Source organism: Garra rufa, chromosome 21 (assembly GCF_049309525.1).
Source record: "Garra rufa chromosome 21, GarRuf1.0, whole genome shotgun sequence".
NCBI lineage: Eukaryota > Metazoa > Chordata > Actinopteri > Cypriniformes > Cyprinidae > Garra > Garra rufa.
The window spans coordinates 36,975,932-36,989,898 of NC_133381.1; the positions used below are offsets into that span (position 1 = coordinate 36,975,932).

Genomic DNA, 13,967 nt, shown 5'->3' on the forward strand with positions numbered 1-13,967 from the left:
ACGAACGTGAGTATTTTTTTCACACTAACATAAAATCAAGCTATCATTCCAATTTAATTTTTTATTTGTAGATCAAGATAGTGTTGACTGATGTACAAAGTCTCATTCCATTTGGACAAAGGGAACATTTTTTTTAAATTTTAGCAAACGTCATTCGGGGTCCAGAAATACCCTGAGGACCGCATAAGGGTTACAACAGCCACAGACAAATACAACAGATATTATAAAGTCAGGGAAACTTAAAGAAAAGAAAAGAAAAGAAAAGAAAAGAAAAGAAAAGAAAAGAAAAGAAAAGAAAAATAAATAAAAAGTTACAATCAAAGAAATGCATGACCTTTACATTACTCAAATATTTTGAAGACAGAACATTCCAATTCTTTATAAAACACTGTAAGACAGGGTTTTTTGTTAGTAAATTTGCATTTATGTATTGACAAACTTTTTAAAGATACATTACAGTGTTGCGGTGGAAATGCCACCAATACTGTGCCACAGCTATATTTTGTATAAAAAGTAATATTGATAGAGGTCTCAAATTAAATACTATAATGTATTTTAATTATTTTACTAGTGCTTAATTCAGGTACATTAATAGTTACCAGATAAGTCTTATTTTTAAACTGTATTTAATTTGTCCAAAATTATACGTATTTTTAAAAATATGAGCAGAGTACATAAAAGTGCCCGTAGTCTAAGAATCACCCAGATGTTGTTTGTTGTAATTCAAATTTTCATTTTCTGTTTAAAAAATCACATCGAATATACTAATTTCTATAATTTTTCTGTTACTATAGAATTCCATATCCTTCCAAAATTTTTATTTTTTATTTTTTATATCCTTCCAAAATAATGTTTCATTGCTCGATGCGTGTGACGTCACATTGAGCGGCAGCCTCCAAAAACTGCTCAGAAAGACATCAGACACAAAGCGCATTAGCGTACAAGCTCCCTGTCCTTGAACAGCAGAAGTAACTTTAATACCACAAACTTTGAACAAAATAAATACATTTTTTTACAGTGATGCAGAATCACAAAGGAAGTGCGATCACATGGAGTCACGTCTGCCTCTACTCGTTTTCAGGAGTCATTGTTTTATTGGAGAAAGCGGCACGTAAGTTATTTTCCGATGAATCATTCGTTTCCAAACCGCTATCTGTGCTTACTGAACATATCTTGGCAACTACGTTGGCATGTGGAAGTGGTTTTTGCCTGTTCGGACAAGTTGCATTCTGAGTTCACTGTTATTTGCACGTTATTGCAGCTATGGTTTTACTGCATTTGAGCGCCTTTTTTCATGAATGGAGAGCAAGGGGGCGTGTTCTGTCACACAGATGCTTTACATTAGAGACATACCCCTAGAAGAAAGAGTGGGAACGCTAACACAAATGTGACCCTGGACCACAAAACCAGTCATAAGGTTAAATTTTACAAAACTGAGATGTATACATCATATGAATACTCAATAAATAAGCTTTCTATTGATGTATGGTTTGTTAGGATAGGACAATATTTGGCCGAGATACATCTATTTGAAAATCAGGAATCTGAGGGTGAAAAAAAATCAAAATACTGAGAAAATCACCTTTAAAGTTGTCCAAATTAGGTTCTTAACAATGCATATTACTAACCAAAAATTACATTTTGATATATTTACAGTAGGAATTTTACAAAGAATCATCATGGAACATGATCTTTACTTAATTTCCTAATAATTTTTGGCATAAAAAAAAATAAAAAATTGACCCATGCAATGTATTTTTGGCTATTGCTACAAATATACCCCAGCGACTTAAGACTGGTTTTGTGGTTCAGGGTCACAAATGTTCAAAATAACATTAATACATTATAAAATACTTGAGAGATCATTAAATCATTAGTTTGTGCATTCAAATACGCATTATACGTGTTTGTTAAGGACTTACAGTTGCAATCAATTATTTAACCCCACAGAGACTGTGGTACTTTACAAATACAAGCTTTTCTGAAGATCCAGGACTTTATCAAAATTTTATCTATGACAGATTACTGACATATTAAAAGTGATATTGTTAATATATAATGTAGTGTTTTTGAGCTCTATGATTTATAAATAACACATTAATTTAAACTTTTATCTCATAACTTCGACTTTTACGTCATAATTACAGGTGTAATTATGTAAACTTTGTTTAGATTATTTGTTATGAAAGAGTTATTTTCATTGTTATCTGATATTTATTTTATTTTATTAATTTAAGCAATAATTGTATACAGAACATATGTAACCCTAAACCACAAAACTCTTAAGTAGCAATAGCCAAAAATAAATGTTATTGTATAAATTATCGATTTTTCTTTTATGTCAAAAATCATTAGGATAAGTAAAAATCATGTTCCTTGAAGATATTTTGTACATTTTCTACCGTAAATATATCACAACTTAATTTTTGATAAGTAATATACATTGTTAGGAACTTCATTTGGAGAGTTTAAAGGCGATTTTCCTCAATATTTTGATTTTCTTTTTTTTTGCACCGTCAGTTTCCAGATTTTCAAATACTTGTATCTTGGCCAAATATTCATATCATCGTATCCTAACAAACCATACATCTATGTAATCTTATTTATTCAGCTTTCAGATGATGTATAAATCTCCAACTTAAAAATGATATAATTTATAAACATCGCATCTATAACTGTTAGACATACATACAGTTAGTCCATGCATGTTCTGAAGTTTGAGGAGCTAATATGACAATTAAGTCAACAGAGCTCTGACAAAAGCTATAAAGAAATAATTTTATTACTTTCAAATTTTTTATTTCCAAGACATTAAAAGTTCCTAGAGACACTGCTGGCAGCTGTAATCCTTAGTTTCAAATGTGTTGTATTAGAAAACCTTTGAGGGTGTTGAACAAAAAAACACAATATCATAAAATGTTAGATCAGAACAAGTGAGGAAAAACCTGCAATGGACAGCCAAAGACTTGCAAGATGACCTGACGAAAGGAGGGAAAACATTTCAAGAACACTAGAGAAGTATGGACTTCATGTTGAGGCGTCTGGCCGAATACCATTCTTGACCAAGAAGAATAAAAGGCCAACTTGAACATGCAAAAATTCATTTGGATAGACCTCTGAAGTTCTGGAACAATGGTTTATGGAGTGACTGGAACTGGAGCTTTTTGGAACCATGGATCAGCAGTACTGGTGCAAAAAAGGCAAAACTTATGAGCAGAAGAACACCATCTCCATCATCAAACATGGAGGTGGACCAGTCCTCTTATGGGGTTGTTTTACTGTTGCAGGAAGTGGAAATCATGACTGTATGAAGGACATCATGGATTATTTGAAGTATCAGGCCATTTTGGCAAGAATTGTGATGCATTTGGTGCAAAGACTGAGGCTAATGATCAATGGACTTTCCTGCAGGACAATCATCCCAAAGTATACATCCAAATCTACTTATTTTTGTTTCAGGGGATCAGTCATAGAATGTTCTTGAGTGGCCTGTTCAGTCTCCAGATTTAATTATCATTGAAAATATTTGGTTGAATTTGAAGAAAGCAGTGGCAAAGGGAAAACCAAAGATTATCAGTGCCTTGAAAGCTTTTTCAAGCAAGGAATGGGCCATGATTGCAGTTGAGAGCAGAGAGAAGCACTTACAGGCAGGGTTTATTGGTGGTTTTAAAGAATAAAAGATTCTGTACCAAATGTGACTTTTGGGGGTTGAATACTTTTGAATTTTTTTGTTTGTTTATTATTCATCACTTTACATTCTTAGAATTACTCAAATGAGTATTAATCAACTTTCTCTAATCGTATACTGATGCCTTTATTGAATTGTTTACACAGAATGTTGTTCTCTGAAGTAAAATGGCTTGCAGTTCAAGAGGGTTGAATCATTTTGATTGCAACTGTATTAAACTTACAGTAGTTTACCAGTTGTTCAGTAAAAAGAAATGTAAAATAAGATTATTTATAATCAATTTTGTTTCATCTAAATATAATCACTTTTACAAAGCTCCACCTAAACAAAATAAAGCAATATTCTCTACAAGAAAAATTAAAGAATCATTTTGCAAACTTTACAGACAAAAGTCAGTCATTTTTCATTTAGTTCAGTTCAACAACTGTAAAGGACCTCAAGTCCAGTTCAGCTATAAGCAGCGCTGCAAAAGACAATAGTGTTGTTATTCAGCTAACACTTAGAGTTCAATGTTGATTCAATTCAGCTCAATATCAGTGTTGTTGTTAAAAAAGGGACTCTGTTGTTTGACTTGTTTGTTGTTTTTGTCATCAGTTGTACTGTGCTTTACTCACTACCTCTGGATGGGAAAGGAGTTGCTGGCCTGGCTGACTCTGGGTCTGTGTCTGCCTGTCACGGCTGTGCAGCTGCTTAGTCTGAAGTGGTACATCACTGATGCAGAAAGACCCAAGCCCTCACTTCTCATTGTGCACTGTCTGCATCTGGGCGTCTATCACAGGTCAAAAACATTTAACATTTAGGTCATTTAGAATTAAGGGTTTTAACCTTATGTTTATTGAAGAATCCTGACAAAACATACCCAAATTCTCACAAAAATATTTAGCAGAACAACTGTTTTCAGCAAATCAGAACATTAGAGTGATTTCTGAAGGATCATGTAACACTGATGATTAGAGTAATGGCTTCTGAAAATTCAGCTTTGCCAAAACAGATATAATTAGCTTTAAAATGTAAAATCAAGTATAAAATGGTTTTAAATTACAGTTGAAGTCAAAAGTTTGCATACACCTTGCAGAATCTGCAAAATGTTAATTATTTTACCAAAATAAGAGGGGATCATACAAAATGCATGTTATTTTTTATTTAGTACTGACCTGAATAAGATATTTTACATAAAATATGTTTACATATAGTCCACAAGAGAAAATAATAGTTGAATTTATAAAAATGACCCCATTCAGAAGTTTACATACACTTAATTCTTAATACTGTGTTATTATCTGAATGATTTTTTTTGTTTAGTGATAGTTGTCCTAAACAGTTAAACTGGCCACTGTTCTTCAGAAAAATCCTTCAGGTTCCACAAATTCTTTGGTTTTTCAGCATTTTTGTGTATTTGAAACTTTTCCAACAATGACTGTATGATTTTGAGATCCATCTTTTCACACTGAGGACAACTGAGAGACTCATATGCAACTATTACAGAAGTTTCAAACACTCAATTATGCTTCAAAAGAAAAAAAGATGCATTAAGGCAGAGGTGTACTTTTGAACAGAATGTGTATTTTTTTTTTTTTTTTTTTTTTGCCTAAATATCATAATTTTTTCATTTAGTAGCCTGTAATAGTTGCATATGAGTCCCTCAGTTGTCCTCCTCAGTGTGAAAAGATGGATCTCAAAATCATAAAATCATTGTTGGAAAAAGTTCAAATACACAAAAATGCTGAAAAACCAAAGAATTTGTGGTACCTGAAAGATTTTTCTGAAGAACAGCAGGCAGTTTAACTGTTCAAGTATAACAACACAGTATTAAGAATCAAGTGTATGTAAACTTTTAAACGGGTCATTTTTATAAATTCAGCTATTATTTTCTCTTGTGGACTATATGTAAATGTCTTTTATGTGAAATATCTTATTCAGCTCAGTACTAAATAATAAAAAAAAAACATGCATTTTGTATGATCTCTCTTGTTTTGGTAAAATAATTAACATTTTGCAGATTCTGCAAGGTGTATGTAAACGTTCGACTTTAACTGTATAGTAATATTTCACAATTTTACTGACCCCGAACTTTTGAACTGTGGTGTAATTTCTTATTGTGGTTGAAATATGACCCATTTTTTTTTTTTCTAATGTCTGCAGGTTATGGAGCTGCATGAAGTCTCAGAGTAGGCAGGTTAAGTTTGGTGCATCACTAATGCAGCAGGCCGATGTATCTGCTCTGTTACTGATCGAGGCCCTGACGCTCAGTCTGCCTCAAAGTCTACTGCAGACCTACAGTTTATTCACCCTTCACCCTGGATTTCTGTCACCAGGTACACGACTTCCCTTTGGCACAAACAGAACTAGCTTCACGTCAGCAGTTTTCTGTGGAAGTAATACATTAGTCAGTGATTATGATTGAGCAATGAGCAAATAAAAAAATTTTGGTGTGCTTTTGTAAATGTTATAATGGTAACACAACGGTTAAAGGGATAGTTCTCCCAAAAATGAAAATTTGATGTTTATCTGCTTACTCCCACGGCATCCAAGATGTAGGTGACTTTGTTTCTTCAGTAGAACACAAACAAAGATTTTAACTCAAACCATTGCAGTCTGTCAGTCATATAATGGCAGTGAATGGGACCCACGGTTTTGAGAGTCAAAAAAACACACACAGACAAAACCAAATTAAACCCTGTGGCTTGTGACGATACATTGATGTCTTAACACACGAAACAACAGGTCTGTGCAAGAAAGTGAACAGTATTTATGTAAGTTTTTACCTCGTACCCACGGCAATGTCCAACTGCATTGAGCGCATTCACAACAGCCATGTCGCGTCAGCGTGTTCTGGCATAGCAGAAGCGATCTGTTGCATGTCTACGTCACTCATCGTGTACACAGTACACAGAGATTTTGTATGCTACGGCTACTCAAAATTACTTGTGCTTATCCTAATTGTTGCAACCAATTAAAAACTAAAAGATTACAGTACGTTTGCTTGCGTGAACTCATCCGGGAGTATTGACTTAATCACCAAGTGCAAACTTTTGAGCCTGATCGACTGAAGTTATGGTTGCTTGCTCTTCGTCACTCGCCGGCTGTTGTGAACACGCTTAGGACAGTTGGACATTGCAATGGATCAGAGGTAAAAAAATGATATAGATACTGTTCAGTTTGTTGCACAGACCAATTGTTTGGTGTCTTAAGACCTCAATGTATGGTCACGAGCCTCAGGGTTTAATTAGGTTTTGTCTGAGTATGTTTTTTTGACTCTCAAAACCATGAAGCCCATAGACTGCCATTATATGAATGACTGCAACAGTTTAAGATCTTCATTTGTGTTCTACTACATTTTAAATGCAGCTTCAAAGAGCTTTGAGGAAGAAGGGTCTTATCTAGCAAAACGATCGGTTATTTTCTAAAAACATTTACAATTGATATACTTTATAATCTTTACACAGAGTACACACAGAGCTAGACAAGACAAGCATTTGAGGTTAAAAAGTATATAAATTGAACCTTTCTTTTTTTTCTATCGTTTTGCTAGATAAGACCCTTCTTTCGGCTCTGATCGTTTAGAGCCATTTGAAACTGCATTTTGGAAGTTCAAACTCGGGGGCACCATAGAAGTCCATTATATGGAGAGAAATCCTGAAATGTTTTCCTCAAAAAACATAATTTCCTTATGACTGAAGAAAGAAAGACATGAACATCTTGGATGACAAGGGGGTGAGAACATTATCTGTAAATTTTTGCTCTGAAAGTGAACTACTCCTTTAATGAAATGTCTGCAACATACTTTGGTTAAAATTCCTCAATGGTCATGTAAAACACCACATTTTTACCTCGTCAAAAACAGCTCAGTTCACAGCCACTCGTTTTGGTGCATGTCTCTCTTTAAATGATAATGAGCTACTGTTCACCCCACCCATCTCTTCTGTTTTTTTGTGTATTCTGTGGCGTTACCATTAAAAACAAAACGAATGCTGAAATTCTCCAAATCTGTTCCGATGAAGAAACAGTTTCCTTAAACCAGTTTCATAGTCATAGGAAACCATTTATTCTCTTTTAACTTTTTACAGTGGTCTTATGTGTCGGGCTGAGCCTGCTGAATGTGTCCTGGTCTCTGGTCCTGTACAGCCGCTCATGCTTTCTGCTCCGTCCCGGTCATCTGCACATAACTCCTGCTGCTATACTGTGCCAGCTCATATGGAGAGGGGGCATGCTGGGTGCCAGGGTGGCCAGCCTCATGTTCTTCTGCAGTACGTTTCACTGGTGGTCCTGTGGAGTCGTGGGTGAGTCAAGCTATGTGTTTTTGTGCAGACAAATCCTGCACACACAAAAGCTTTAACAGTTAGTTCGCGTGACAGCCAGGAGTGCTTTTAAGTAATTTGTCATTGCCCAACTCTTACCTGGAAAGGGATGATTTGCTAATAAATGGCTGCTTTGTTGTTGTCTCTTCAAATCCCTGCTCAGGTTTCCACTGGCTCATTATGACATTCTGGCAAGCGTCCCAGCAGACAGACATCTGCATTAACCGTGGTTCCTGGCTGCTCTTCAACTCCATCTTAGGGGCAATGCACATTTTCCTCTTCCTTAATGTTAAAGACGGGCCCTCCCGGTATCGCATGACTGGATTCTATTTGGTTGGTCTCTCTGCGCTGCAGTGCTATTTTAGTATTATTTATACAGTGGTGACTAAAATTATTAGAACACTAGTATTTTTACCAGCGATAAAAAATGTATATAAAATTATAATATTATATATATATAAAACAGGGTTTGGATTAGCAAATATTTTCTAGGTCTGGAAAAGTATGGAAAAAAGAAAGCAGAGTATGGAAAAATAGCTGTGTTTCCTATTTAGTTTTTTGTAATATAAAATTAAGAATTTTATGAAAATAAAGTTACTGTACAAGAAGTGAGATTTATATGGCAGTTGTTTAGTGATCAGAATTGGGACTTTTTGATTATGCAAAATGCAGGTTATAAGCATTTTGGGTTTTATCTCACAGTATTCTAAGCACCGTATTACATAGCCTTAAGGACCCTTGCAAAAAAAAAAAAAAAAAAATTATACAGACCTTTATGTGTGCACGAGAAACCTTTAAACGTAGCATGTAGGACAATGCACACTGATCCACCTATTGTGCCATCAGCCCATTTCACTGTGTTTTTTGGCTGCGACAGACTACGTGTTAAAGCGACCTAAGGCCTTGAAATATGGCATACTGCCCTAAAAAAGCTACATTTAAACACTTTTTAAACACAGTACCAGTCTTTTTTTATAGACTTTTGAACTTGCCAAATTTTATGCCATCAGCCCATTTCATGTGTTTTGGTCAATTGGACATTAGGCCTTGATATTAGAGATAATACAATAAGAAAAGCCAAACAGATCTTTGTTAATTCATGTGCATCCTCTCATTTTATTATTCATTTTGATGCACAAAGAAATTGAAATGCATAAGCATGCAAAAAATTCCCATGTGCATGTGAGTAGTTTCTCGAGGGCACAAAAAAAATTTTTTAGGGATTCTGTATGTTGTCACTTTGAGCAAACCAATGAAAAAAAACTGAGAAAATACAAGTATTTACAGATGACTGTACAATATACCAAATATAAAGCCAGAAATAATTCTGAACCATTTATGTTGAATATGGTCTGAAATCTACCAAGAGGGTTGAGAAATTTGAGGCTGGAAAAGTATCCAGTGAGATTTTTGTTTGCACAATGAGTCTGACAACAGCCAGTGCTCCACACAGAGATCTGATCTTATCATCATCCAGTCTGGAATGACATAAAGAAACAGAACAAACTGAGACAGACTAAATCCAGAAGAACTGCTTCAGAAACTTACCTGTGAAGCTACAGTATGATACAGGATGACAAGCTACAGGATGATATCATAAATAGTTTTTTTTGATCAATGAACTTCTGACACCTACAGCAAAATATTTTATATTTTATATATATTTTTATAGCTGGTGAAAATACTAGTGTTCTAATAATTTTGGCCACCACTGTATATATGTAATTTTAATGGTAATTGTGCTTACCATTTTAGATATAATTAATATTTTGTCATGAGCAATAACTTAGATCTTTGTTAACATACTATTTTTTTTTTATTGTTCATTAATTTCAAAGATCATGATCCAGAGCTTCTATCTGTGTTGTAGTTAATGTTGCTGGAGAACACGTTCCTTCTGCTTCTGGCGTCAGATGCTCTCAGTGGGCCTTCGTGGGACAGCATGAGTGTTCCTCTGGCTGTCTTATGCAGCTTCCTTATCGGTAAAGATTAAGAATGTACTGATTTAAGAAAAATATTGATAATTATTATAATAATTTGTCTAAAAAAAAAACTAAAGTCAGTTTTAAATGCTACAAGTAAATTTAGGATGTAAAGTATGAAAAATTGATATTCATTCTGAGATTTGCTAATTATTATTTTAAAAGGGATAGTTCACCCAGAAATGAAAATTGCCCCATGATTTACTCACCCTCAAGCCATCCTAGGTGTATATGACTTTCTTTTTTGGACAAATACAATCGAAGTTATATTAAAAAATGTCTGCTCTCAAGCTTTATAATGGCAGTGAATGGCTGTTGAGATTTTGAAGCAAAATAAAGTGCATCCATCTATCATAAACAATGCTCCACAGAACTCCTGGTAGTTAATAAAGGCCTTCTGGAGTGAATCGATGCATTTGTGTAAGAAAAATATCCATATTTAAAACTATAAACCACGATCTCTACCTTCCAATAACTCTTGTACGTGCGTTTACAAGAGAGTGTGTTTCTTCTTGGTTTCCTCCACTTACATCAAACTCCTCCAACATTTTTCTGGACAAATCCTCGTTTTGTATTTCTGATTTTGGACCAGTGTTTTGTTTTGCTCTTTCTTCACGACATTCTTTTGTGAACACGAGTACGAGGAGTATGAAGCTATAGATTATGGTTTATTAAGTTTTGAATATGAATATTTTTCTTACACAAATGCATCGATTTACATCAGAAGGCCTTTATTAACCCCCCTAATTCATGTGGAGTACTTTTTATGATGGATGGACGCACTTTTTTGGGTTTCAAAATCTCGACAGCCATTCACTTCCATTATAAAGCTCGAAAGAGCCAGGACATTTTTTAATAAACTGCAACTGTATTCATCTGAAAGAATAAAGGCATATACACCTAGGATGCCTTGAGGGTCAGTAAATCAGGGGTTAATTTTCATTTCTCCCTTTAACAGTGTTATTAAATGAATAGTGTATTTAAACATTTCTGTTGCACTCTTAAAAATAAAAGTGCTTCATGATGCCATAGAAGAACCTTTTCTGTCTAAATGGTTCCATAAAGAACCTTTAACATCTGAAGGTTCTTCGTGGCGAAAGAAGGTTCTTCGGATTATAAAAAGGTAAGAAAGAAATGGTTCTTTAAAGAACCTTTGACTGAATCGTTCTTTGTGGAACCAAAAATGGTTCTTCTATAGGATCGTATAGGATCCTAGGAGTGTACTGTAGATATTACTATCATCTGATTTGGTTTCTATGTATCATGCATCCCTAAAAAACATTTTTATAAGAAAAATAATCATAATCAAGAAGCTAATGGAGTGTAATGTAACATTACTCCATTCTCTATTTTTAGGTGTGATATTTGTAGTTCTTTACTACCGATTTCTTCATCCAAAGTCTACGGAGATCCTCCAGAGTCTGAGACTCCAAATGAGCCTAACAACTATTGACGGAACTACCAATGTGGACAGCAAGGACACAACACTTCAATCCTCCACTCACAATCATGGCACTTTCTCAGTGACTGGTTTTGCTCTTGATAAGCATGAAGAGGCCTCTTCTGTTCAGCCACTAGAGGGCGACTGGCACCATCATCATATTTTAATACGCCTGGCTCTCAAAACTGGAAACAAAGACAAAATCAACTGCTTGTATGGAGACAGAGGGCTTTCAGTCATCTTGGAGAATGATGATGCACCCAACACAGACTCTGGAGGGGACGGCTGTACCCAGCCAATCATGGAAGCAGGTGAACAATCTAAAAGTTGTCCAGTGGAAAATCAAGAGGGAGTTTCTGGTACTGAAGTCAGGCAGCAGTCTCCAGAGAAGGGTGCAGTGTATAACACCTGCCCTGTGGACTGCAGTAGCACTGTTTACTTCAGCGCAGAAGCCCACTCCTCTCACAGTGTTAGCGATTCTACGTTAGATAAAGAGAACGTGGCTGTAATCAGTCCCATTATGAATGGAGCTGCTCTGCACCTGACTGCCAAACAGCTGTTAAACAGGAACCCATGTTATACCTCAACCCCAATACCAGACCTCAAAACAATGCAGAGTACAAGTCCTCGATTAGGAGGGGCAAGAAGACAGGTACATTTTTAATACAAGGTTTTATTTGGGATAAAGCTGGTAAATGTTTTCATCTTTTTAGGTTTTCCGTAGGTCAAAGTTTTTAATTCGCCCCTTGCCAGTTTAAGCCAGATCTTAAATTCAGTCATGGAAATAAGTGTTTCATGAATTGCTAAAAATATTTCAGTATTTTTGTTTTCCAATACAAATATGACCCTGGGCCACAAGACCAGTCATAATGGTATATATATTTTTTTGTAATTGAGATTTATACATCATCATATATTTGGCGAAATACAACTATTTGAAAATGTGGAATCTGAGGATGCAAAAAAATTCAAATATTGAAAAAAATCGCCTTTAATGTCGTTCAAATTAAGTTCCCAGCAATGCATATTACTAATCAAAAATTAAGTTTTGGTATATTTACAGTAGGACATTTACAAAATATCTTAGAGGAACATGATTTTTATTTAATACCCTAACGATTCTTTGTAATAAAAGAAAAATCAATAATTCTGACTTATACAATGTATTTTTGGCTATTGCTACAAATATACCCATTCTACTTTAGACTTTTTGTTGTCCAGGGTCATCTAAACATCCTTAAATCAAGATACATTTACTTGAGTTGCAAATGTAAAATGTTACAAAATGAAGTGGTTATGCTGAAAACAAGAACACATATCTATCAGTGGGTTTTTCTTTTGAGCTCATTTGCAGATATTTGTTCTAGTTTTAATTATAAAGTCACTTCATTTTGATCAAATGAAGAAATGTCATTTTGCTTCTCAAGTAAATGTATTTTGATTGAGCCCATTTCTGCCACTGAATAAAAATTTTTCAAAAAGGTTATTGCAACTTTTTATATCTCACAATTCTAACTTAATAACTCACAATTGTGTGTTATGAGTTTATATCTCACAATTCTGACTTTTTTCCTCACAAATGCAAGTTTGTATCTTTTTTTCATGCAATTCTAACTTTTTTCTCACATTTTAGAGTTTATATCACACAATTTTTTTTAAAGTTTTTTTTAATGCAGACTTTTTGTCTTGCAAATGTGTTTGTATTTCTCAGTTCTTTTTTTCCCCACACAATTCTGACTTTTTTTTTTTCAGAATTGTGAGATATAACAAAGTCCAATTCTGAGGGGGAAAAAGACTGATATGTTCTCAGAATTCTGAGAAAATTTGGAAAAAAAAACTGCGTGATGTAAACTCACAATTGCAAGAAAAAAAAATTGAGATTAAAGACAGAATTGTGAGAATTGTAAGTTAAAAAAAAATCACAATTTATTATTCAGTGGCAGAAATGGGCTGCCATATATTTTATATTATTTTAAGATTTTTTTTAAATAATTAAAAAGTAATAGAAATCATTTTTTAAATCATTTTTAAAAAAGGCTGCTAATACAACTCAGTACAATTCCTTTCGATTTATTCCTTACGCTTTATTACCTTCATAAAACCTGCAGAAACTGGTTTATTATTAGCACATATTATAACCACTATAAACTGGAAATGAACTGTATCTGAAGTTTGTTTTCATTAGTTATAAGCTCAGTGACTTTTAAAATCAGTTTACATTTACTGTGTACGTTTACTATAAGTTACATTGACATATTGTACTTGCTGCTCTATTTTAGTCTGTTTTACCATAATGTTTGATACACTTATATGGTTTTATATATATATTTTTGTCACATTTTCAATATTTTGTCTTAATTCGATCTGTATTCTATCAAGTGTAAAGGGAACACACAATATTTTATAACAATTGTTATATTTATGTTTAAACTGTGGAGAAAATAGTTTTTTATATAATTTATATATTTTTTTATAATTCATTTGTAAAAAAAAAAAAAAAAAAAAAACTACTAAACTTAACTTAAACTACTAAACATTCTGCATTCAAACACTTTTTC

The 13,967-nt window shown here is 34.0% G+C and overlaps 1 protein-coding gene across 1 annotated transcript; it reads left to right on the forward strand.

The window, feature by feature from the left end:
* The first annotated feature begins 946 nt into the window (after nt 1–946).
* On the forward strand, nt 947–12,636 carry LOC141296386 (XK-related protein 5-like). Its single transcript, XM_073827635.1, has 7 exons — nt 947–1,111; nt 4,283–4,466; nt 5,831–6,003; nt 7,756–7,968; nt 8,150–8,319; nt 9,857–9,968; nt 11,325–12,636. Exons 1-7 carry the CDS (start codon nt 1,021–1,023, stop codon nt 12,071–12,073), a joined length of 1,692 nt encoding a protein of 563 aa, XP_073683736.1. The 5' UTR covers nt 947–1,020; the 3' UTR covers nt 12,074–12,636.
* The last annotated feature ends 1,331 nt before the right edge of the window (nt 12,637–13,967 follow it).